Genomic DNA, 26,665 nt, shown 5'->3' with positions numbered 1-26,665 from the left:
TAGGCTAACGCCACGGCACTCACTCTAGCCAGGGCAACACAGTGAGACTCTGTCTCAAAAAAAAAAAAAAAAAAAAAAAAAAAAACTTTGGAGCACATTTGCCAGTTTCTGTAATCAGATCTCTCTAGGGGTCATCTAATGGGTGAAGGGATAGATGCAAAATTTAGGAGAATGTCAGTACTGACCTGATAGATTTTATTATTTATATTCATTTTAGTTAGGGAGCATGATTGTACCATTTGGATTCTCATCTCTCGTGCAGGGACAGAATTCTTAAGTCATTAGAATTTGTCTTCTAACAGATCAGAGAGAGCCACTTGTGACTTAGGGTTGTGTAGTTCAGTCGCTGTAGCTAAGATACCAAGATTAGCCAGGCCTAATTCATTTGAATTGAGTTATACCATTGCCAAATGCCATCTTGTGAGGGAAAGGTATAGGGATTTCTAAGGGAAGGACATCTGAGGACTTAGGAAGAGGTATAAAGAGAAGCCAGGGACACTGAGGAGGAGGGTACTCTATAAAGGAAGGGGAGAGTGGGATTGGGATGGTACAAACTACCAGGATCCACCCTCTTCTGAAGCCATGGACTGATAGAGCTCTGCTAGATCACATCTCTCCTTTCTGCTGAGACTAGACATGGTTTCGCCATCCATCTCAACACAGTCACTGCCAACAAATTTGAATTGAAAAATGAAGAGAACCTATTTGTTATACTAGGTCTTAGAAATCATCAAAGAAAAAAATCTTAAACACCTCCAAACAAAACAACTTCAAAACAGTAAATAATGCCGTTTTATCAATACAATAATATCAATATTAATAATGTCAACACATTTGCTGATATATTTTAAAAAATTCTTTCTTGCAAAAATAAACACATCAAGAGCTATTAAAAAAAAAACAGAAAATATCTGAAACTTTTGCTTTGTGCATTATGCATCCTAAATACTTTGCAGGCACATTGGCAAAGGACTTAACTGTGGAACAGAATGGGCAGTGCTGATTAATGAAAGTGTCAACTGAGTTGTCCCAATGGGACAGGGGACCTAAGTAATGCCAAGTGTCGAGATTACTTATGAGAATGTTAATAGAGTGGACCTAATTTATTACATCCCAACCCTCATACTTTTGACTTCCAGTTCCTCAGGAGAGTGATTAAAGAATTGGAAGTGAAGCCTCCCTTTCAACTGATTTCCTCTGGTAATGGAATGTAGTAAAAATGTGAGCCTGGAAGACCTTCTCTTTGAAAACTCTTCCAAAATGGTTACATTTATTAACATGCTAGCAGATACTATAATATATAATTAGAAGTTAGTTCAAAATGGAACTGTTTTATTATTCTTACTCAGAAGTCCATGAATCTTAAAAACATGCTAAGTGAAAGAAACCAGAAGAAAAATGGCCACATACTGTACGATTTCATCTATATTAAAGGAGGATATGAATGGACTTGGGGAGTGGGGTGATCTAAGAGATACCCAAAAGTAATGCAAAATTTTCTTTGCAAAGATTAACACCGTTGTGGAGAGTTCATAGTTTTAACTATCTTATCATAGAGACCTGTGATCTTCAAAATTGTTTAAAAATCACTACTTAAAAGCCTTTTCAGGAATGAATTTCTGTTCTTTGTCCTCTTTTTATAAATTTATAGGCGTTCTTTCTATCATAAGGATTTTTCCCTCTGCCTGTGATTTACAATATTTTGTGTTAGCAATAAAATTTTTTAAAATTATGAAATTTTTAAAATAGTTTATGGGTTTCTAGTAGGTTTTTATATTTTTGGCAAGGTTTTTTAATTCTTTTATTTATTTTTTAATATAGCATAAGATAGGTTTCTAAATTTATTTTCTCTTGGATGGGTGGTTATTTGAATTGGCACCCTTAATAAATAATCTACTTCTCCCTCCTCAAATTGTAATATTATGAGTAAATACCATAGTAATATGTCACATTTCACAAATATTAGGGACTATTTTTGGATTTTCTGTTTTGTTACACAAACCCATCAGTCTGTTGTCATATAACACCATATGGATTTGATTACACTGGTTTTATTATATATTTTAATATCAGGAAAGCAAGTCTGCCCATCAGCATTCTTCTTTTTCATGGCCATTTTCAAGCATTTATTCTTGCAAATATTATTTTATCTAGTTATGATATAACTAACCCTCTTAGGATTCTATTTGAAATTGCATTAAATTAAAATATAAATTTTGGGACAATTGACATTTTGTGGTGTTAAGTACATCTTTGCATTTGTTCATGTCTTGTTTTATGTTCTTGAGTAAGGGTATATAGTTTACTGTCCATGGATCCTTTGTCTTTTTTGCTAAATTTTATTTCTAAGTATTTTATAGTCATGGCTCCTATTGTGAAAGAGGCAAGTATTTTTTTCCATTACTATTTTTAGGCTCCCCTACCATCCTATCCCCAGCACCTCCCTGGAGAATAGAGAGACTCTTGGTTTTTATATAGTTATCTTGGCTATATTTTCTTAACTCTTGTTATTAAAAGTGTCTCTCAGGCTTTCTAGGTAAAACAGTTGTATCAGGGAAAAAGGAGGTTCATTTAAATATCTCCTTTACAAGCAAATGTTGATCAATAGTGATGAAAATGAGCATTCCTGTGTAGTTTCCGATTTCAGTTGCAATGATTGTATGTTTTGCCATTTATACTTCGCTTTTGGGTGTTGCTTACAAACTAACAAGAAAAGGCCTAATAATTAACTAGGGCACTGATGGCATTCCTTGAGTTATACAATGAGGCACCCCAGCAATTGATTCAACAAAAATTTGAAAATAGGTAAAATTTTTTTAAAAAAGTCAGTTCAAAGAGAGCAAATCCAAATAGCCAACAAATATATGCAAAGAAATCCTAATTCACTAGAATTAGGCAAATATAAACCAAATGAATCACACGAAATAATTTTACTTCCACCAACTTTAAAAATTCAAACTGTTCATTATTGGTGGGTGTCTGGGACAAAGAGTACTCTCATGACTGGTTGTAGAAATGTGAATTGGCACAGACTTTCTGGAAATACCTACCAAAATTGAAAATGCATATACTCTTCAACTTGGTAATATTTAATACCATTCTTGGGACTCTACCTCATACAAATCAACATACCAGGATGTAAGACTATATAAGTAAGGACATTATTGTAACATTGTTCATAGTAGGGAAAAACACTGAGGAGAAAAGATACCCAAGTTATAATATTTTGGATACACACACCTCAGACTATGATATAGTGTGATATAGAGTATGAATTATTAGTGCCAGAGCACATGGCTTGAGGACAGAGAGAGGCCAGTGGGTAACAGGGGTCAGTGATGGTAGAGAAAGTAGGGAGAGGGAGGCTAAAAAAGGGGAGAAAGCATTAAAATATGGGATTTGGCAAACATTTCTGAAACAGGACACAAAAAGTGCTAAGCTTTAAAAGTTGCATAAATTTGATTACCTTAAAATTAAGAACATGTGTTTATCATATGACCTAGCAATTGCACTTTGAGGCTTTTATCCTACAGAAATGAAAACTTACATTTACCCTAAGACACAAATGTTCATAGCAGCCAATACCTACTAGTCATCATAGACCCAAACTGAAATCAGCCTGAAATATCCTTTAGTAGATGAATGGTTAAACAACTGTGGTTATATTCCACGGAAATTTTACTCAGTAATAAAAAGGAACAAACTATTGATACACCCAGCAACTTGGATGGATCCTGAGGGAATTACGCTGAGTGAAAAAAGACAATTTCAAAAGGTTACATACTGTGTGATTCCATTTATGTGACATTCTTGAAATAAGAATGGTTGCCAGGGGGTAGGGAGCAGGGGAGAAAGGAGGGGAGGTGGCTGTGCCCCTAAAAATGTACCAAGAGAGATCCTTGTAAAGGAACTATTCTTTATCTTGGCTGTTTCAATGTTAATGTGGTCATGTGGCTCTGCACATGTGATAAAATTGCCTAGAACTAAACACACACATGCACACACACACACACACACACACACACAAGTGCATGTCAAACTAGTGAGATCTAAAAAAGGTTGGTAGAGTCTATCGATGGCAGTATCAATGTAGTTATCCAGAATGTTACCATTGGGGGAAACTAGGTAAAGGATAAACAAGATTTCTCTGTAGTATTAGGCCATTAAATGTGAAATGTCCGATTTCAAATCAGAAGTTTAGTTTATTATATCTCAAACAAGAAGTAGTATAATTAAAGTATGTGTCCAAACTATTGACACAGTTTTGCCATCTTAACGGTGGCTTCTTTATGCCAGCAGCAGAGAAACCCGGAGAGTGAGTGGTGATGAAATCGTGGAAGGCGTTTTTCCACAGCTTGTTGAGAATTGAATATGTTTCCTTGTAAGAAGTGGTCCAAAGTCTGGAAGAAGTGGTAGTCAGTTGGTGCAAGGTCTGGTGAATCCGGTGGATAACAGAGAGTTGCCAAGTCTGGCTTCTATAGTTTGAGCAGCATTGTTTTTTTGCAAGATGTGTTCTTGCAAGAGAATTGGCCTGTCTCTTTTGACCAACCTCGGCTGCTTAATCACAAGCATCCTCATCATTTCATCCAGTTGGTTGCAGTAGACATGCGCTGTAATCGATTGACCAGGTTTCATGAAGCTGCAGTGGATAATACCAGCTCTGGACCACCAAACAGACACCATTCGCTTTTTTGATGAATATTCGGTTTTGGACTGTGTTTTGGCACTTTATCTTTATCCAATTATTATGCCAAAAGCTTGCTATTGTCAAAAAGAATCCATTTTTCATCACACATGACAATATGGTGTAGAAATGATTCACCTTTATGTTGTGACAGCAAAGAAAGGTAAGCTAGCTTCAAGAGACTTTCTCTTTTGATCCTTGTTTAATTCATGCAGAACCCATCTGTTCAGCTTCTTTACCTTGCCAATTTGTTTCAAATGGTCCAATATTATTCGAATGGTAATATCAAACCTTGCTGCTAATTCATGCATAGGTTGAGATGGATTTGCTTCCACTACAGCTTTCAGCTCATCGTTATCTACCTTGGTCTCAGGTCACTCCCATGGCTCATTTTCAAGATTAAAATCACCAGAACGGAACTTCTGAAACCATCAACATACTGTGTGTTCATTAGCCACATCTTTCCCAAACACTTCATTGACATTTTGAGCTGTCTGTGCTGCATTGGTTCACAACATAACTCATATTCAAAAATAACATGAATTTTTGATTTATTCATGGTTTCACAAAAATTGCTCAAAAAAAAAATTGAAAGATAATCACAAGCCACAACATGTTTGAAAGAATGAGGATGTACCTTCACAATGAAAAAAAAAAAACAAGAATATTAAAGTGAAATGTCAGAGATATCAACTGTCAAATTTAGTACCTGAGGAAATCGGACATTCCATACTTAATAACCTTAATATTTCTTACAACAGCATGTGAGTCTACAATTATGTCATAATAAAAAGTAGGAAGAAATGGTTTAAACACTTAAAATGGAAAAGATAAATCAAGGTCAAAGGACAGCAGATGCCAGCATGACAGTTTAAATAATTTGGAGCTTGATTTTTTCCATTTGAGGCAGGGCTTGGAAATAAAAGATTAGTAAAATAAAATAAATATTTAAAGATTATTTTTTAGGTAATGAGCTACATAATATAGATGTCAATTTGTCTTGTGTATTGTTTGTTTTCAAGTAAATATTTTCTAAAATTAATTATAATAGAAACTATATTTCAGTTTCTGTTGAGAATATTTTTACTAGTTCATTATATAATTAAGCCAGTGCATTCAATTCTTATCCATCTCAATAAGAGCTGAATACATCTATAGATATCCTAAAGTTAATTTAATATTTCCTCAAATTCATTTTTTTGTTAAATTAAAATGTATATACCATAAAATTCACCATTTTAAAGGGTATAATTCCATGGTTTTTAGTATATTCTCAATGTTGTACGACCATCACTATCTAATTTCAGAATATTTTTATCACCCTAAAATGAAAGGCACTCCTCATTCTTCCTTTCTTCCAGCCCCTGACAACCTCTAATCTCTTTTTTGTTTTTATGGATTTGCCTATTCTGAGCATTTCATGTAAATGGAACCAAACAGTATGTGGCATATAGATAAGAATGACTTAAGAAATATCAGCCAGTTGCAGTATATGGATCTATGTAGTCCAAACTCAAACAAACTTTAAAAAAAAATTAACAAGTCAGTTGAGGAAATTTGAACATTGACTCCAGACTTGATATTAGGGAATTGTAACTTTTTGCAAGGTGTAATAAATTATATGGTGGGTACAGTTTTAAAAAAGAATCTGTGTTTTAGAGCTACATACTGAAATATTTCCTCATGAAATATTATGTTGTCTGGGATCAATTCAGGGTAGGGGATAGTATCAGGGATACAAATGAAAGAAAGTCATCCATGTGAGAATGACAGTTTGAAGCTGGGTGTTGGGTACCTGGAATCCGTTATACATTTGCCTTATTTTTGTATATTTGAAATTTTCCATAACAAAAAGTATTTTTAAAAATCTGAGAGAGTAATTGGCTTCTTTAGATGGACTTCTAATTATTATATTCTTAATGATATCACATTACAAGTTACAATGATATCACAAACAGGTTTCTGGCAGGCTTGTTTCTCTTCTTTAATGAAAGTGTTACAGTATAATTCCTGTGTTCTCAACAGCTGATCTTACAGTGACACAGGAATTTATAAAACACAAAATCTCTTATTATTTTTTGTCATGAATTAATACATTTAACTGAGTGCCTTATTCGTATCTTATTTAAATCAGAACCATTTTTTTCCACTCCTGATGTGTAAGAGATTTGCCTTGACAAGTTTACAAGTCTTGTGGGCAAAGTTTGAAAGGTATGGCTTTTAGCAATTTGTATCTAAATTCCTTCTCTCAAAGGGCCTTCAATTCAAAGAGAATTAAAGAACAATTTTGACACTTCTGATTTAAAAGGGTCTAGTTTTTCTTATGTAATTTTAAAAAAACCTTTTTCTTGTGGATACTGTTTATTACTTCATGAAATTTATCTTGAAATTTTTAAGCAGTCGCTATGTGCACTTTTTAGTCTGTTTTTATGAATTAGTACTTTTGAAATATTTAAGTATTAAATATAATGAAGTTAATATGGCTTATCATAAAAGGCATAGCAGTGCATTCGGTTGTTTTAGAATTTTGTGTTCTTGAGAGTGTTTCATAAGAATTTTTAAAATTTTGATTCCTTGGACAGATTATCTTAAATAGTTGTATGTTTATAATGATTCTGTTGCTAAGTTGTGGTCATTTGCTTGTTTTGGTATTTTGAGAGCCTAAATTGATGGGCTTATCATTGTTACAGCTTTGAAATTGAAATCTAAAATCTACAGGCATAAACAACATAATATTTCAGCATCTCTAATAGGCTGTTTACTTTCTTAGGTTCTTAGGGCCTAGAGTCCAAATTATCTGCTAAAATAGGATAAACATGAGATTTAAGTTAAATGGTTCCATTTTGATCTCTGTCATACAAACCATTTTTTTCTTCTCTGCACAGTATGTTGGACCCTTTTAAGTATTTTAATTTTTGTTGGAATTGTTATATAATCTCTAGTTGTCATTCTAACCTATGTTACATTAAACGACCTCCATGTTTCCTAGAAGACTGTATCACCTTGATTTTCTCAGGTTCTTTTCTTGATATTGATTGGTTTGATTCATTCTCAATTTTATCATTTTTGTTAGAAGTGATACAAAGTGACTCATTTCCCCTTTTTGTTTCCTCTTTCAAAATAGATAGGTCATAGTTGCTTCTCTAGGGAATTTTGTCAAGGCAAAAGTTTAGAAATAAGAATGGTATGTCCTCAGCTTGCATTTTGGTCTCTTAGACTAAGGTCATCTGGCTGACAGTCCTGGTCTCTTAGAAAGCTTTTCCTCTCCCAGTACTTTAAAAATCACGGAAATGGTTTCAACTGATATTTACTTCATTATTCCCTTTGAACTGTCTTGCTTGTTGATTTATAGTGGAAGATTACTGATTTAGGTCTAATAGTCTATGAAGTCTTTGCAGGAAATAACAGAAGTGGTTCAGATTCTGCCCTATATTTCTTAAAATGCTTATATCAGCAGACATTTGTATTTATATTTGAGCCATGGGCAGAGAGTTGCAAGTGACATCTCTGATTTTGTCAAGAGACTTCCTAAATTCCACATATTGAGTTTGGTAATTGTTTTAGGAAAAACAGAATTTTAAGAATGCCAAGCTATTTTTCTCTCTTTTCATTTTGCTTTCTTTTTTTTTTTTTTTTACATAATTATCATACACTTTAATGTATTTTGTATTCCAGTTTTTTATTTTAACATCTTGAATTTAATTTAATTTATAATGTTTAATGAAACTTATACCTTGCAAATTTTTATAGGCTATTCTTTTTACATAGCTTTTTTTTTTTTTTTTTTGAGATAAGATCTCACTGTGTCACACTGGCTAGAGTGCAGTGGTGTGATCATAGCTCACTGCAGCCTGCAGCTCCTGGGCCCAAGTAATCCTCCTGCCTTAGCCTTCTAAATAGTTGGGACTACAGGCATGTGCACCACCACACCCAACTAATTTTTTTTTTTTTTTTTTTTTGGAAGAGATGGGTCTTGGCTATGTTGCCCAGGCTGGTCTCCAACTCCTGGGGTCACACAGGATGAAAACCTTACCTGTAGTTTTGGGAAAAAGTCACCCATAGTTCATATTCTGTTAAATAACTATTATCATTTTTAAAAATTTTTTAAATTTTTACAATTATTTTTATATATTATTTCCTGTTTTTGTCCATGTGTGTGAATGCTTCATATTATTAAAGTAATAGTTTATACAATTAAAATTATAGAGAAAATTTATAAATCTTAACATCAGAAAAAATAAGTCCTGGGACTAATGAAAAATATACTGTGGGAATAGAAAGGAGGGGATGGATGTTAGGAATTTGAGCCATATTAGGCCTACCTTGTTTGTCTAATTTCAAAAATAAGGTTTTTCAAATTTTTTAAAATGTGATGTTTTAAGATATCTTAATTCCACCCTATTATTTGCCTTTGGAGTTTTCAATTTTTTTGGATAGAATTTGTTAAATAATATCTAGCATACTTTTGCCTTAAGGCATAATAAAAAGAATGGGATTCAGATTGAAAGGATCATACTTGACTTTCTTTTCCATCACTTACTGGCTCTGTGATCATGACAGTACTGTAACTTTACAAGCTTAAATGGGGATAAAAATTGCTAAATCACACAATATTTTAAGGATTAAATTAAAAATTCCAATGTTGGATTCACATACTATGCAAATGTTTGTAATTACATAGAGACATAAGTAACTAACGTGTAACTAATTGTATCTTTGTGCCTATGGTCATCATTAGTGTAACAATGTCCTTTTGTGTAAATTTTGTTAGTTTGATGCATTCGGTAGGTGTGTACTGACTCCAGGGTCTTATGAGGAAAGTAGGCACCAGAGGTTTTGTCCAAGATCACTCATTGGTGAGGGACAAAGCAGTGAGAATGTATTTTAATTTCTATTTGAATGTCCTTTTTGATAGGTCACACTATTAACACTATGTTGAAACTTTTAAGCAACGTTTCAACACTTTTTTGTCAGCAGCAAAAATCACATCACTATCATAACATTAACTTGTTTCTGATTACAAAAATAACACTTAGGAAACAAAAAAAAGTATACAGAAGAAAATGTAAAAACCAGGTTATTGTTTCCCTGTAATGGAAATAACCATTTATATATTGCATTGCCTCCTAATCTTTTTTCTCATCATATGGCTATTTTCACTTACCATAAGATATGAGTATTTTTCCATGTCTATCTTACTCCCTTTTTTAGTCAAGTTTCGGAATATATATAAAATAGCATCTTAAGACAGATAAAATAACTTCTTACAGAAAGATGAAAATATTCCTAACTATATTTTGCAAGCCAAAGAGTTAACTTACAGAGGAAATAGGCATTAACAGATACAGTTATTGAGGTCCTATTCATGGTTTCCTTTGAGAGGATAACAGTATGTATAGTGTCCTCAGTGGTCAGTGTGGTATGGTAGGGAGAGCACAGGCTTTGGATTCGGGCAGACCTAACCGAATCCTGGTTCCACAGCTCACTCGCTGTGTGATGTTGGATAATCACTTAACCTCTCTGACCTTTGTTTCCTGTCTTTAAAATGGATGAGTGATGCCTGCCATTCAGAGCTACTGTAGGATTAGAGACAACAAATATAACTAAAGTGCCTGACACACTGTCTGGACATGCTAGGCACAGGATAAGCTATAGTCAGAGGAAATCTAAGACCTAAGACTTAAAAAATTAAAGCGTACATTATGGAGAACATGTTATAGCCATAATAAACTAAGATAACTCTGTTTAAAATATATTTATTTGTATAATTTACCATTTTTCCTTCTTCTTGCAAATATATTACTGCTAAAAGAGGAATGGAAAATGATGAAAAAGTGATTGCCTTGAAGATGCTGTCTACTCTGGCCGGCCTGGGGCCAGGTTGCAGTGTTCACTTCATCTTGGGAAACCTTGACTGAAGGTCCACAGCATGAGAGGCCTGGGTTAGGTCTTGCAGATTCACGGATGAGCTCCCAAGGAACATTCACAGACCAGGGCGTGTAAAGTAGTCTTTGCTGCAAGAGATCCAATTCAGAGAAAAGCAAAAACTTTTTCACCACACTTAAAAAAAAAAAATCAGAATGAAAATAGATTTAGTGAATCTTATTGTGGATGGCAGGGGTCAAGTTTATAAATTCCAAAAGCTTAAGTTGTTTACTGAACACACAAACGTAAGTGGAAGAAAAAGTATTTCTTTTAGCTAATACAAGTGTAATACCAGAGTGTGTCTGTGGAAAAGCAACACTGAGGCAACTTTCTAATCTTTATTTACAAACAAGCCTAGAAAGTTAGAAAAATCGAATCATATCTGATCTAGGAAGAAGTAGTCACATCTCAAATGGGGATCCTAAGTAGGCAGTGCTAAGTGTTGTAATAGAGAATAAGTATGGTGTTAGGCAAGTAGTTCTTATAAGAGAAACAGGACAACATCTCTAAGAAAATGATACTTAAGTGGGTCTTGCGAGATGAATAGAAGTTCACCAGGAAGCATAACAGCTTTCCAGGCCCAGAAAACTGTATCTGCAAGACAGAGTGCGTAGTACAGTGCTATTCAGATAACGGAAAGGGACTGTGGGATTATGGAGGGCATGAGGAAGGGGTGTGGGTGGAGAGTGAGCTTGGAGCCACGACACTAGTACTAAGTTTGAACTATTGAAAAGATGGTAACATTTTAATTTTCATGCCACAGAAATGTTGAAAATGTAATATAATGAGTAAAAGCAGAATAGCAGATCCAGTTAATATAAAATAATAATTCTTAAAACACAGAAAAGACATTTAAATATGCCCTTGTTGAAATCAGACCATTCTTAGGAAAGTGAGCAGTATCTTATTCCAGTCCAGCTACTTGGCAAGTGCTTCAAAGGAGAGTTAACTCCACCACCCTACATCAGAAATGTGTCAGCATTAGTAACCTGATTGATGAGACTGCTAACCCATTTGCCATGACTTGTATAAAGTGTTAAAATCCATTATACCCTCAACCACTGGTGCTCTCTAAACTTCTATTATTCACCACTTATTTGGTTAAAGATAGTTTTGCAGAGAGAAGTTTATAGAAATTGCAAAAAAAAAAAAAAAATACATATATATCTTTAAAAATTAGGACAGTGATAAGAGGCACTTTGTTAGGGGATCTGGCTGGAAATAAGTGAATAGAAGAGTTGAAAACATAACTTGCACTGTTCTTATTACACTGTTTTTCTCATAATCATTTCCTGATTTTTCCCTTTACTGTAAGCACTAGATGAGGAGGCAGGAAACCAGGATTCTAGACCAGACTTGTCACTTTCTACATATCCGCCTCATCTCAGACATGGCCCTTTACTTTTCTAGCCCTGGGTTCCCTGATCTCTCAAATGAAAGGATTTTCAAATAGGTTCCGCAGGATATAGCAGAGGTGCTTCAAGGGCCCCTCTGGAAGATGAAGGGAAGCCTCCTGCCAACCTTTCCCCTTCAGACAGAGCGGCTTTGCTTTCATCTGTGTTATAAGTTGGGGCTGTTACAAGATTTTTTTTTTAACAAAAGGATTCTATTACTTTTTAAAAGTTTGAAAATCACTGAAACAGATGTTCCTTAAGGGCTTATCCAGCTCAGAAGCAATTTTCACATCTGTAGAATGGGGATAACAGTAGTTCCTTTTCTTAGGTTTCTGAGGAGTAAAGAAGATACTACGTGTAGAACAGGGAATTGAACAAAGGAAACATTCAGTGTGTTAGCTGTTAGTCCCCGCCTCCCCGGCCCCCAACAGGCTCCACACAAATAAGACCACATTTCATCAGACTCCTACACTTTTGAGTATGAAATTGTGGCCTGAAAAATGGCCTAATCCATCTGCTTTATACCAAAAATACTATAAAAATGTTTTGGACATTTATTCTGTGAATTTTTAATACATTTTATTTCTACTTTTTGTGCCTTGCCCTTTTCCCTCATAACTGAAAATGTTCTTCTTCTATATGAATTTTTAAAATTTATTATGGTAACACATTTGTAAAAATTAATATCTCGGTATGTTCCAGACTTGCCAGCTCATGGGAAAGTGACATCAGCGTCCACTCCCTAACCCTGCCCTCTGCAACCTGCTTGGAGCTGCTGTTGATATTATCGAGGAATAATGCCACGCTGCCTCCGTCCCTTCGCCATATGAATTCCTTTCAGGTATGGAACAGCTCCCTTTCTAGGGTGTGACCTCTCAGTTTTACTTTGAATTGTTTTTCTTGGATCCTGTCTTTCACAGGAGATAACTCATGGAAACCCGCAGCTTCAAATAATAATAATAGGCAGAATGCATGTATTACCTTGTCTAGTTCCTTTAAATAAATGAGCACATGGATCAAAATGGATTAGGTAATTGCCTAGTCTTGGCAGGACACATAGCTAACTCCAGAGTTTGTTCTTTCAACCCCCATCTTTCTTGCCTCTGAGAGAAATGTCAAGAAAATCTGGCAAAGACACTTGTCAGATCACTTCCCTTCTCCCAGCTTTGCCCTAGAACCAGGATTAGTGGTTTTGCTACTGTTAGCTTAAAGTCAAATTGCCAAATGGCTGTTTAACAGGGATGGTGTCCTAATTATTTATTTGTATACGTCCTTAAACCAGAAATGATTTAAAATTCTGTATATCAATCTATATTTCTTCTAAGTTTTGCTCATTGAATTGAATAACACAAAAGTTTGTATGTGCCCACAAAGTTTTATGGAGGGAGATGCAAGAAACTTAACAGTGGTTATCTTTGGAGAGAAGAGGGTGGAAAACAATTGTTTTTTATTTCTCTCTCTCCCTCATGGACTGTTTGAAATTTTTATGCCATGGATAAGTGGGGAGCAAAAGAAATGACTCTGACTTCGAGGATTTTACAATATATTGGGGAAAATAGGACAATTATCCGTGTGTGATATAAGTTGAGAATAATTTTATTACAAAGTAGCCTTAACACAAATCTTAAAGAGATTGGTAAAAGAGTTATCTAAACTGATTATGGGGGAATTTGAGAGGAGGACCAATCTGTATTATTTGCCCATGAATTTGAGGAGGTCATACCGCATTTAAGGATGTTGTCTCAGTCTTAAGTAAATACAAGTGTGTGAAGCCTGGCCTGTTGTTGATGACATTAGTGTGCTCTTAGCATCTTCAATCAGAGGAGCTCTTAGAACCGTCTGGATATTAATTACTGAATGTCCGTCTCTATTGGCAATTGTACTTCATCTGGTTTCAGTCTGTTTACTGAATATTATTGTCACTTTCCCAATTTCAAAGGTACAGAGAAACTTGGCAGAATATTATGAAAAAAGTCTGCTAAAGTGTCATCCCTGCTGTTACCCCTGGAAAGATGTATTCTTATCAAGAACGTACCAGGAGTCAGCTTCTGTGTGCAGGTCTTCGCTCTAAGATAAAGGATCAGCAAAAATGGGGAAGGTGCCTGTCAGGATTAGAAAGAGATGCTCTGCTTCTTCACCTTCTAGCACCTACTTAATCATTTATTGCAGTGGAAGGAATGGAGCTGCCGATTTTGCCTGTGTTTGGGATTTATTTTTTTAATTAGAAATTCATTTTCGTGTACAATTTTTTTGTAATTTTACTTCAAAATATTAGGGGGTACAAGGGTTCTTGTTACATGGATGAATTGCATAATGCTGAAGAAGTCAGGGCTTTTAGGGCATGCACATTTTTTTTAAGAGCTATATTGGCAAGAGCTGTAAAATTGTAGAATGACACTTGTTAAAGATACCATCTTTACATTTCCATTTCTCTTACTTTCTAGGCCAAGTCACTGTGAGCAATGCTTCTTTTACTGTAAAACTGTCACTTTAGTATTCAAGTGGTGCTCCTGCTTGAGCTGTTATCACTGCCAAATCCCGAAGGAAGGGTTTATCTTATTAATTAGAGCTATTAACATATGTGAAATTCTAAATTCTTAAATTACACTGTAACATTTCTCTCAGGCCAACGGGGATATCTTTTGGTGGTTATGTTATAATCTTAGCTTCTACTCTGTTACAGTACCTAAATATCCCTAGTGTCATTATAAGCCAGCAGAATGTAGGATTTGATTGAGAATCACCGGCAAATTGCTAAACACATACTATAGTTCTTATAGTGGCCCCAGGAAGAGGGATGGACTTGTCATTCCTTTTCATGTCACTCACTGCTTAAAATTCTCCCATGGCTTCCTATTGCAATGAGAATAAAATCCAAACTCCTTATCCTGGCCTGTAAGGGCAAGCAACATCTGGCCCTGCCTCCCTTTCTGACTCATCTCCTCCTCTCTTTCTCTCACTCACTCTGCTCCAGGCACACTGCCCTTATTTCCCTGTCCTTATCACAAGCTGGTTCTGGCCATGGGGTCTGTGCACTGGCTGTTTCTCTGCTACTAGGAGAATACTTTGTACCAGGTCTTTGCATGGCTGGCTGCTGCTTGTCTTTCAGGTCTCAGCTCGGGTGTCCCCTCGCCCCAGAGGCCTAACCTGACCCCCCTCACTGAGCCCCCTTCTCCCTACCACCATTACACCTTATTTTATTTTCTTCATAGCACTTTCCCCTATTTGATCTTGTTCATTTATTTGTTTATCTTTTTTCTCTACTAAAATGTGTGTTGAATGAGAACAGGGGAAATGTCTGGTTTTGTTCAATGTGTATCAGCAGAACTTAGAATAGCACCTGGATGTAGGAAGCAGTTAATAAATATTGGCTGGCTGGTGAATGAAAGTAAGTACAAGTAAAATGCAGATTGACACTGCCCTGTGACATTTTAGAAACCTAAAAGTCTGAGCTGCATGAGCAGTATGTACTCAGGGTGGAAGCAACACCCCTTTCTCTGCTAGGACAGTGCCGGACTCAACAGGCAAGGTCTGGATTTGAGCTCTGTCAACAAGGTTGAGCACAGATGGCTGTCCGCATTGCAATTGCAACCTGGAGTTTTGTACAAATGAGAAGGACTTGAAGAAGAGTTCAGCCATTAGAAAGAGTTAGCAAGATTCAGACAAGCAAAGTGATCAGTATGTAAGATGGGGCTCCCTGTGGGCACTGGGGACCATAGAAGGGGAAATGAGAATGATGTCCAAGCTTTGGTGCCAGAATCCAAGGCAGAGGGGGTTGGAGGTACAGAAGAGCCCTCTGGAGCAGGCAGGTTGCAGACTGCTGTGCCATTACTGCTGCTAGTTTATTCCACTCTGAGTGCTTCACAGCTCTGGTCTGGAGTGAAGTGGCACAAGGCCATTTTCACATCCATCTTGCTGGGCAGCAACCAGCTCTTAACCTGAAGTCTTGCAGCGGCAGCTTTAAATCTGAGTAAGGTGTCTGGAAGTTAGAACCTTAAGAGCAACCAGGTTGAAACTAGGATTGGGCAAGAACTGCTCCTTTTAATGGTAACTATGCTTTTTCCCTAGAATCCTAGCCTATTATAGCCAGAAGGACTAACTAAAGATCTTATCTTTATAGATAAAGAAACACACTGAAGAAGGTTAAGTTGATGTTGGAGACTGAAACTCTGATTTCTTTGTTGTGCTTTTTGTGCTACAGAGGATGTTGGCTTCTCTTCAGGTAGAGAGGGGGTTTTTCTATACTTAGGATTCCTCTGTTCCGTGGGACACAGGTTCCCTAGGATGTAAATAGGTGTTATTAATAATCATCAGATGATAATGCAAATTATAACAGCCCATATTTTTTAATGCTTTCTCTATTCCAGGTGTTGTTCTCAATGATTTGCACTTACTAGCTCATGTCATGACACCACCACAAGGAAGGTGTATTATTATTCCTATTTCACAGGTGCAGAAACTGAGTCAGAGCAATGAACTTGCCCAGACTCACACAACTAATCAGTGGAGGAACATGAGGTACAAAGCCTGGCTCCAGAACCCCCATTCTTAACTACTAGATAATGTTACTTCTTTTAATATTAATAAGTTTGCTTAAAAAAAATTAGTTTTTTTAAACTGTATAACTTTTCAGGACCTTTCATGCTTAAGGGACAGTGTGACCCTCCTAGTTGAGGAATATAGTATACATTATTTCCCAAATATACTTTATATCTAGGAGACTTTTTTAAGGGGCATTTTATGGGATTAATGTTCTGCAGAACACTGATGGGGGACACTACTGTTCTGTCCTATCTCTAAAGATTTGGATGACCAAGGCAGAGTGCTTTTAGGCACATTTTTAGTGGCAGCTTTTCTTACCTCTACAAGAAGTATTGCTGCAGTTTTAGAGACTGATTGTCAAGAGGATACCATTCCTTCCTTTTGTGACTACACGGTATTCCTTCTGGACAGGGCCACCTTGGTCAGAACCGTACAGTAGGAACAAGATCTGCCTTTGACATTCCTTGGTACACTCTGAATCCCTCCAGAGTTTCAGAATGCCTCTAGCTGAACACTGCTTTCCCACCCTGCACCTGTTCCTGGTTTCTTTCAATTGGATCTCATCCACCCTAAACACAGTGTCCCTAAGTAGTAACATGCCACAGAGTTCTGCTGATAGATTGAGCCATCTGGCTAAACTCTGCCTCACTCCTAACTTAATAGCTTGACTCCCACTGAGAATGCCCAAGAGGCGTCTTCGTTGGAAACTATGCTCAACTAAGAGATAAGGATGGAGTGCCATCTTTATTCCTTTTTGTCCTGCAGGGTGTTGTGTTCCCCTTTTGTCCTGCAGGGGAAATAGCAGGTATTCTTAGTTGAATACAGTTCTTTAGTCTGAATTGTTCCTTCCTCTTCCTCCTTTCATATTGGACTCTACTGTTTTGCTATATGCTAGAGAGAATGTGGAATATGGGGCCAGAGTGCCTGGAGGTTGACCAGACATTTAGCCGGCCCGACGTGGCTGCCATATCGCATCTTTCAAGAGGCTGTTCCCTACCCAGATCCCCACCATGCTCTCTGCTCCATAGACATTTCTGTCCCTATGTAGGAGTCCAAGTTGTAGGTGAAGCTGGACAGTTTCTATGCCTTCTGGAGCATTTGATGGGGAGGGTCTGATGGTCCTGGGGCTGCTGTGGCCTTCTTGGCTGCATGAGAGAAGCAGGAATGAGGACCTAGCCTACTATGTGTATAATTATGCCTATTGTTTTGTTTGCTTGTTTTTAATAAGTTAGCTTTTTTCCCCTGATTTAAAAGGAAATATAGTCATGTGTTGCTTAATGATGGGGGATACATTCTGAGAAGTGCATTGCTGTTAGGCAATTTCTTAATTGTGGGAACATTGTAGAGTGTACTTACACAAACCTAGATGGTATAGCCTACTGCACACCTAGGCTATGTGGTATAGCCTGTGGGTCCTAGGCTACAAACCTGCAAAGCATGTTACTATGCTGCATACTGTAGGCAATTGTAACACAATCGTTAGGTATTTATCTAAACATAAAAATGGTGCAGTGAAAATACAGTATAAAAGATTTAAAATGGTATACCTGTATAGGGAAGCTCCATTGTAATCTTCTGGGACCACTGTTGTATATGTAGTCCATTGTTGACTGAAATGTCATTATGTGGTAGAAAATGTAGCATGGTTTTCATTAGCAGAATAATACTTATTTTGACTTTTAGCTTAAAAATATAGAATCTTAAAATCGAACCAGCTGCTACCTAGCCTAATTCAGTCCCTCTGTCATTCATGGGGGGAGAGAAGGCCTGGGAGGCTCTGGGCAGCCTTTGTGATTTGAGGGCACTCACGGTCTCTGTACCTCAGTATGCGTAATGCTGAAATGGGAGTGGGGAGGACTGGAGGACAGATAGGGTTTGTCTAATTCTCTGATGACATACTTATGGGTGGTACTGGTGCTTAAATGTCAGTAAACCTGGGAAGCTTGTTTAAAATTCAGGTTTCTGAGTAACAGCCGGAGAGATTCTGATTTATTACCTATGAAGTAGATAGAGCCCAGGAATCTGCATTATCACAAGTATCCAAAATGTGTCTGATAAAGGTTTTCAAGAACCAACCTGTAAGAAACACTTACAGGGTAATAGAACATACCCGCACTAAATTTAGAAACAAACCCCCACTAAAGTGACAAATAAAAGAAGAAAATTCATTTAATTATGACAAACACCTAGCCACTAGTTTAAATAGCTTAACTATTTTCCTCTTTTCTTCAATGTTTCTTATTAACTTGCACTCAACACAGTCCCTGACTACTGCACCAAACTGAATCGTTGTCGTGAAGTTTCCTCTCTTTTACACACAGATGCTTTGTAGAATCCAGTGTTAGTTGTCTCTGTCACTCATCTTTCTGCCATTGGTGTGAACACCTAGCACCCTTGTGTCTCCCAGTCTCTGGGCTTCCTCCTTCCCTCGAGGGTGTGCAGCCTCTGTAGGCCTCTGCTTCTCACAGCAAGTCTGGTGTGGTGGGATAGTCACTCATGCCGATATAGGATACTCAAGGTCTAGTCTTAGATCTGCCACCAACCAGACTGTTGACTCTGGTCTAGTCAGGTAACCCTCTATGGGTCCTAGTTGCTTTATCTGTGCAATGAAGGATCAGTTTAAATTATATATGTAAGTGATTTTTAAAGTTCCTTTTAAAGTAGAGGCACACAGAGTCATTTTGTCTGTTCCCAGCTGTTCCTAATTTATTGACCCATTCTGAATAATATAACTCTGTTCCTTAAATGGTCTAGGTCCTTAGGTCCTTATTTCTTTTGAACATCTTGAAAGTGTTTAACTGAAGAAAAACATAGATAAAGCCAGACTGCATAGTTTTTGTGTGTGTGCTCTCCAAGAGAATTGAGTCTATGCCACAAGACCTTACGTACAGCCACAAGGAAGGGCAGGAATGATGGGGGTGGGTGCCATCTGGCCCTTGGCACTCCCGTCTGTGGGGGTAGGCAAAGGGAGAACTCTATCAGATGGGCTACAGTAGAGACAAGGAAGAAGAACAAACTTGGAGTGTTCTGACAGCCCTTGATTTTTTCCCTTTCCTTTTCCTTCTCTACCTTCCCTCAGTCTTCTGCTTTTGGTTTCATCTTTTGTTTTTGACTCTGGATCTTGGTCCACATTGAAACACTTGTGGCTTAGTCTAATTTGTAATTATTTACTGATTCCTAATGAGTTTTGCATTTGTATTTTATTTACAAGTGTGGTTACCCCAAGAAAATGTTTTAAAATGTAAGCCTCTTCCTTGCCTGGAGCTACTAACCAGCGGACACTATTCTTCCCACACACTGAGTGTGGCTGTGTTCAGTCAAGTGGCTTCCTAGTGATGAGTCTTCCTTTCTTGAAAAGAGGCTAAAGATCTGCTTTTGGAAACAAACTGGTATCAAGATTGAAATGACTGAGCTTGCTCTGCTTATGGAGGGAGCTGCTATATTGTTCTCAGGAGCATTTCTGGCCAGAGGGGGAAACAACAGCCTGGGAAGGATGCCAGCCTGCAAGGGAATGATGGATTGGAAGGTGAAACTGTTCTAAGCCTCAACTGAGAACCTCTCGTGAGCCCTCCCGGGAATGACTAATCGCTTCAGCAGTGAGAAGATTTAGGAAAGAAATGGTGTCAGAGGACTAGGCCAGAGGAATTGTGGGGAACCAGGATGAAGGTATTCTACTGTCCTTTGGGCTCTCATGGACCTTAGCTGTGAGGCAGTGCAGAAAAGGTCCTGCAGTGGAGGTAGGAGATAGGTCTGGGTACTGGTCTTGGCTGTTACAACACCTGCATCCGGTGCGACTGGGCCTAAGTCACTTTCCCTGTCCAGATTCCTGTGTTTTCATTCCTCCAGCTCTAACCCCCCCCCCCCCCCCGATTCCAACATCCAGTAGTTGAAGGATTTGCAGAAGTGTAAAAGCTTGTGGGTTAGGTTAACCTGAAGGAGAAAAACTGTCATCCAGTTTGCCCCCTCCCCTTAGAGGTCAACATGTTGCTGCTTCGTGGATTAGAAGTTTAGAGTCGATGGTCATAGACAACTGTTCATGTCTGGGCAGCAGGGAAGTGCTTCTTCAACCAGGGGCTTCATGCAGTTAGCATCAGAGGTTAGCTTTCAGTAAGACAGTGTGATTAATCTGTAGCCCACGAGAGTGTCTGGTGTATAGTCCAAAGCTGCGATAACAGAGCACAGACTAAATTGGACTGAGGAATTGGCAGAATCGTGTTCAGGTGCTGCTGCCTTTTCTTGTCTCTTTAGAACTGAATGCAGTTCTTCATAAAAAATTACATTTTTTATGTAAAGGTAGTCCTGATGTTTCTGGCTCTCTTCCTACTGGTCTGAAATTATTAAATTTTCTTTTGATTTAACTTCAGCTTGAAAATCATTTGTAAAGGCAATAAACCTTTGAGACATTGTCCATTTGAACCAACAGCTGCTTTTGATCAAGTCCCCCAAATATGTTAATGTTTTTAGCAAAAATCAGAGCACTGAAAAAAGAAGACTTGGTTCTTGGTATTTTTATTTTAAATAGGTGAGTTAAATCTGTTTACATTTATTGTGATCACTAACGCAGTTGGGCTTATGTCTGTAGTCTTGGCAGGGGCAGGGCGAAATGTGTTTTTTGATTACTATACTTTATTATTTTTTCTTTTTTTTTTTTATTTCTTGTCCTCTCTTGTCTTGATAGTTTTTTCATCTTTTTTAAAAAAAATTTCTCTGCTGGCTTGGAAGCAATTGCTTTCAGTTTTCTTATATATAAAGTATGAAGTTTTCTAGTAAAGACTAAATTGTTCAGTATCTTTACCTTTTCGAAACAAGCAAAGACCTTACCATTTTTTAACCACCTAGTAGGCACATTCTGTCCTCTCACGCTACATTTCTCCTTACTATCATCTATTGTCTTTGTTGATTTCACTTAAAAACAAATTCATTGTTAATTTTAAATATTTTTATATTCATCACCTCATACATGTCAGTTGTCAGGCTTTTTGTTGTTTTTCTTCTTGTATCCCACATCCTTTATAGTGTTCCTTTCACTGACAGTCTATGGATGGGAAATTCCCTTAGTCTTTGTATGTCTGGAAATGTCTTCATTTTGCTCACAGTCTTAAATGATGGCTAAGCTAGGTATAGATTTCTAGATCTCTTTTCAGTTTGAAGATCTATCACTTGTTGTCTTCTGCTGTCTATTTTTGTTGATAAGACAGCTGTTGTAAGACTATTTGCTGTTCTTCTGAAGATAAACTGTCTCTTTTTTTTTCTTCTAGCCTGTAAGATTTTATCTTCATGCTTGGTGTACTATAGTTTTACAGTGATGTCTAAATGTGGATTTTTAAAAATGTATTCTACTTAGTACTCTGAGAATATTCCATCTGAGGACTGCTGTCTTTAATTAGTTGTGGAAAATTGTCAGCTGTTATATATTAAATTTTCATTATTCCCCCTCCCATTTCCTTCTTCTGACCTCCTATTAGACATATATTGGAGTACTGGAGTTTTCCAACCTGTTATCCTTGCCTCTTAGCTGTTCTTTCATATATGTTTATATAATTTGTAAGTACATATACACACATATATTTGCATCTCAGAGCTGTGTCAGGATAAATTCCTCAGTCCTAGATCTTCCAATTCACTCATTCTGGTGTTTAATTCCCACTGTTGAGTTTTATTTCAATGGATATTTTTACTTCTAAGGTATCAAATTTTTAAAATCTTTTTGAGGATATTAAACATAGCAGCTTTTAAATCTTTTTAGTTCTGTTTATTTTAATTTTCTCTGAAGGTGCTTAATCTTCTACTTCTTAATTTTGTGGCTATTGTATAGTTAGATATCTCCATGTGTTTTGGAATTTTGGTTTGCAAGCTCACCTTAAATTCTCTTTTCTCCTCCTTACTCCTCCCCACAACTTGCCCCACCCCACTGATAGTTTGGAGGCCGCTTCAACCCACCTTCCTGAGCTAGTCCAGCATAGAGGCCATAATGGTACATCTCTGTGGTGATATTTGGGCTTCCTACAGATCACTCACTGAACAGCTTGGCTCTGTTTCTGGTCAGAAGGTTGGATCTCTTTCAATTTCTCTAGATGTGGAGCTCCATATAAGTCATGACCCCAGCAATTGTCAGCAGCAACTTTCTTTGGTCTCCTTTTATGAATATCATATAGTCTGGGTCAACCCTCCCTGACCCCAATCCTCAGAGCCTAACTTTAACTTAGCCCTGTTAGGGAGGCCCACAGCTTCAGCTCTGCCTCCCAATTGTGTGCATGTGATCCCTGGAAGTGCTTAGCTTGTATGTTGAGTGTAGTTATGATTTGGAATTCTCTTATTTATATTTTATCAGGCATTGCATTATATTTGAAGAATTTGAGACAAGGCCTTTTAATGTTATCTTTGGCTTTTTATGATTTAACCTTGGTTTTCACATCTATAGAAGGAAAACAGCAACTGCTCTCCCTGTCTTCAAAAGCACTTTGTAAATAACAAAAGGCAAGGAATAGCTTTCTTATAATTAATGCAATTGGTATCACATTTTACCACTGCTCTTTATCTTTGGAGTCAAGGATGTTCAGGATGGGTGGGTGACATGGTGGGGACTGAAATACCTAAGGTCATAATAGAATTAAATATCCCTATAGTCCTAGTTGTCTGCTAAATGTTGTTTAGGTTTAGGTCACAAATTGCGGAGTGCTTTCTAGAGGTAAACGGATTATGGCCTTGTTTTTACCTTTAGAGTTGCATGAAATGAAAAGGAAATTGTGTTTAATGACAATAGAGCTGGATCACTATTCACTGGATTTTTTACTTTTTCTTAACTCCGTTGTTTCTTTTTTAACTCAGTGATGGCATCCCGAGTATAACTTGTCATTTAGTATTTACATGCTTTATAAAATCCATCTAAATTAAAGATGGATTTGCTCTGGGTATAAAAGAGTTTATTAAACTTTGTCTTTCAGGTACTTATCACTGTCAATTCATAATGTTAAAGGTCTAGAGGGTAACACTGTAAAAATGATGCTTTTTATCTGTTTTGTAATCTATTTTGTTTGTGTTCTCCCCTCCCCCGATCAAACAAAACAAAACAAAACTGTGCTTGATCATGTGGCAAGAATCACCAAGAGAAGCCACAGTCTGATTTTGACCTTATTTACACAAAATTAAAGGTTTTCCCCTCTCATATTGCCGCATTCTTATACAGGCCTGCTTTTCTTCTTTAACTGGCCATTTTTTTTTTATTTCATCTTATTATTATGGGGGATACAGAATTTCAGGTTACATACGTTGCCCATGTACCGCCTGTCCCCCCAAGTCAAAGCTCCAGGCGTGTCCGTTCCCCAGACAGTGCGCGTTGCACCCATCATGGCCATTTTTTTAAATTGAAAATTTATTTTCCCCTCTCTCTCCATCCTTTTGAATCTAAAAATGCTCCATATACATTTCTTGGTGGCAGAAAACAATGGCAGCCATGTAGTAATCAGTCTTCCAAGCAGAAAACAAGAACCAACTTTTCAACTCTGAAAATTCTACACAAAACCATACCCTTTAGCATTACCTAATAGACAGAGAATGCCAAAACTGCCAAAGCTGTGGGTAAATAGGAAAAAAAAAAAATCAATACATTCCAGTGCTCAATTCCTCACACTTCTGCCCCACCCCTGCCAGGCTTTCTGAGGAGCAGAGACAGACCAAGAAAAATTGCAGAGAAGACAAAAGGAGTATTCTAGTGAAGGTACCTAAGGGTGATTTGGAATGGCCACCAGAAAAATTAAATCCAGCCTAAATTTTAAAATTCTAGAAGAATGTCCAAGCAGATCAGAACATGGAGTATAGGGAAGATATTGTAAAGCCATATGATTTAAAGAGCTAGAGGCCGTATAGCATCAGGTGTACCGTATAAAGAGGCAGACCCTATTTAAAGGGACAAGCACAATTTAAAAGGATAGGTATCATTTAATGGGCAGTCTTCCGAAAAGCCTAGTTTCCAGTGAAACTACCCTTTATGATATTAACACATGTGGATACATGTCAATATACATTTGTACAAATCCATAGAGGGTACAACACCAAGAGTGAACCCTAATGTAAACTATGGACTTTGGGTGATGAGGATTTGTCAGGGCAGATTCATCAGTTGTAACAAAGGTACCACTCTAATGCAGGACGTTGATGATGGGGGAGGCTTTGCATGTATGGAGGCAGGGGGAACATAGGAAATCTCTGTACCTTTCAATTTTTCAATTTTAGAGAATGAACTGCTCTAAAAAATAACATCTATTTTTAAAAAATAGCTTCTAGAGAAGAAAAAGAAAAGAAGTGCTTTTTGGGAACTGGGTGATGAAGGAGAAAAGAAGTGGAAAGCTTAGGGTTCTATAAGACCAAAGGGAATCATAAAATTAGAGGTCTCCTACCCACTTTCCCCTTGCCAGAACAAACACACCAACAAAAAACCCTGCTGAAGTATCTAGACTTTGCTAGACTGACAGAAAAGAGCATTTTCTAAAATAGGATTTTTAAAAAATACTTCAATATCATAAAAATGAACAAAATGAAAGTAAACTCAGTAGAGAAATTCTGGAGGTGATCAGAAAACAAAACAAAACAAATCACGAAACATTGAGAAGCATCCTCCCTTATAAAACAACCATGAAGCAAAAGAAAAGTGTAGGTTCATACTTCAAACAGAATTAAGTACATTCAAACAAGCATTTGAGGATATGAAAAACCATCCTGAATCAGAAACGAAAAGTGGACAAAAACCAGGATAAAGTAAAAAAAGAACTAATTGAACTCAGAAAAGAAATGGGAAAAAAATGTTAGAATTATCTCAATAATGAAGAATAAATTTAAAAGTGCACAAGTGAAAATAGACGCTAAGGAAAATTTAATAAGGGGTTTAAAGAAAGATAGAAAAATAACCAAGACAATGAAAATGACATAAGGAAATAAAAAGAGTCCAAGAGAAAATATTGGGAATGAAAGATAGGCAAAGAAAAGGCCTTTTAAAAAATTATCATAGGCCCTAAAGAAACTAAACAATGATACAGAGCTACTACTTAAAATTATAATTTAAGAAAAGTTCCAGAAATAGAAAAAGACTTAAATCCACACATTTAGAGGAGTCACTTGAGTCGCTGGGATTTTGACCCAGAATTATCAACTCTGAGACATATCATACTAACACTATTAGATTTCAAGTCCTCTAGGCCAAAATCAAATAACTTATAAAGGCAAAATAATTAGACTAGCATCAGACTTAAATCTAGGTAAGTGAGGCAGGATTAAAAGAAAGAGAAAGAAATGCAAAAGCAAATTCAGTGAAAGAAAGTATGAATCAAGGATTTTATGTCCAGCCAAATTGTCCTTCAAACATCAAGGCAATAGGAAAGAAGTTTTCACCTTTGAAAAACTTATAGAATCCTACACTTATCAGCTCTTCTTAGAGAATGTGCTAGAGCAGGGGTCAGCAAACTATGCCCTGACAGCTGTTTTTTTAAATAAAGTCTTGTTGGAACACAGCCGATGTCATTTGTTTCCATATTGTGAGTGGCTGCATTTGTGCTGTGCTGGCAAGGTTGAGTTGCAGTTATAATAGGGACCATATGTCCAACAAAGTCTAAAATATTTACTGTCTGGTCCATTACAGAGAAATGGGTTGACCCCTATATTAGAGGAATCCCATGTAATGACTGGGAAGACTTTAGCACAGAACTGGCACTGATGAAGGCCTTTAAAAATACATGTGTACATATCAGGCTAAAACAAAGATGGGCATGATGGCAGAAGACTAAAGTAAAAATGTTATGTAATGTTACAAAGTAGAGATAATGCAACTAAAAATGAGAAGGGATAGGGAAAGATGAAAATAGAAAAAACTCATTATTGTGTAGATGGTAGGTGAGTGATAAAGAATATACTTCTCCCTCATAATCCCTAATCGATTAGATGGTAAATAGTCAAATAAAGGATGTTTTAAAAAGTATAAGTACAATGATAACCAGTAGAACAAAATGAGAAACCTTCCTAACTATCAATATACACCTCTCATGTGGAAGGAAACATAGGAAATATTTTTTAATTCATGGTTATAAAATGTTATCATAGATTTGTGATGGTACATATCAGTCATAACAAT

At 36.9% G+C, this 26,665-nt stretch overlaps 1 protein-coding gene across 1 annotated transcript in view; it reads left to right on the top strand.

Annotated features, from left to right (window-relative positions):
* The window catches only part of UBE3D (ubiquitin protein ligase E3D), a 138,021-nt gene that overhangs the window by 70,251 nt on the left and 41,105 nt on the right, over positions 1-26,665 (top strand). Inside the window, exon 9 of the mRNA XM_069488257.1 lies at positions 12,706-12,844. Coding sequence (XP_069344358.1) covers positions 12,706-12,844 — 139 coding nt within the window. The remainder of the gene's footprint in view (positions 1-12,705; positions 12,845-26,665) is intronic.

The sequence above is a fragment of the Eulemur rufifrons genome, chromosome 15 (genome assembly GCF_041146395.1).
Source record: "Eulemur rufifrons isolate Redbay chromosome 15, OSU_ERuf_1, whole genome shotgun sequence".
NCBI classification, from domain to species: Eukaryota; Metazoa; Chordata; class Mammalia; order Primates; family Lemuridae; genus Eulemur; species Eulemur rufifrons.
This window is presented reverse-complemented; position numbering and strand designations above follow the sequence as displayed.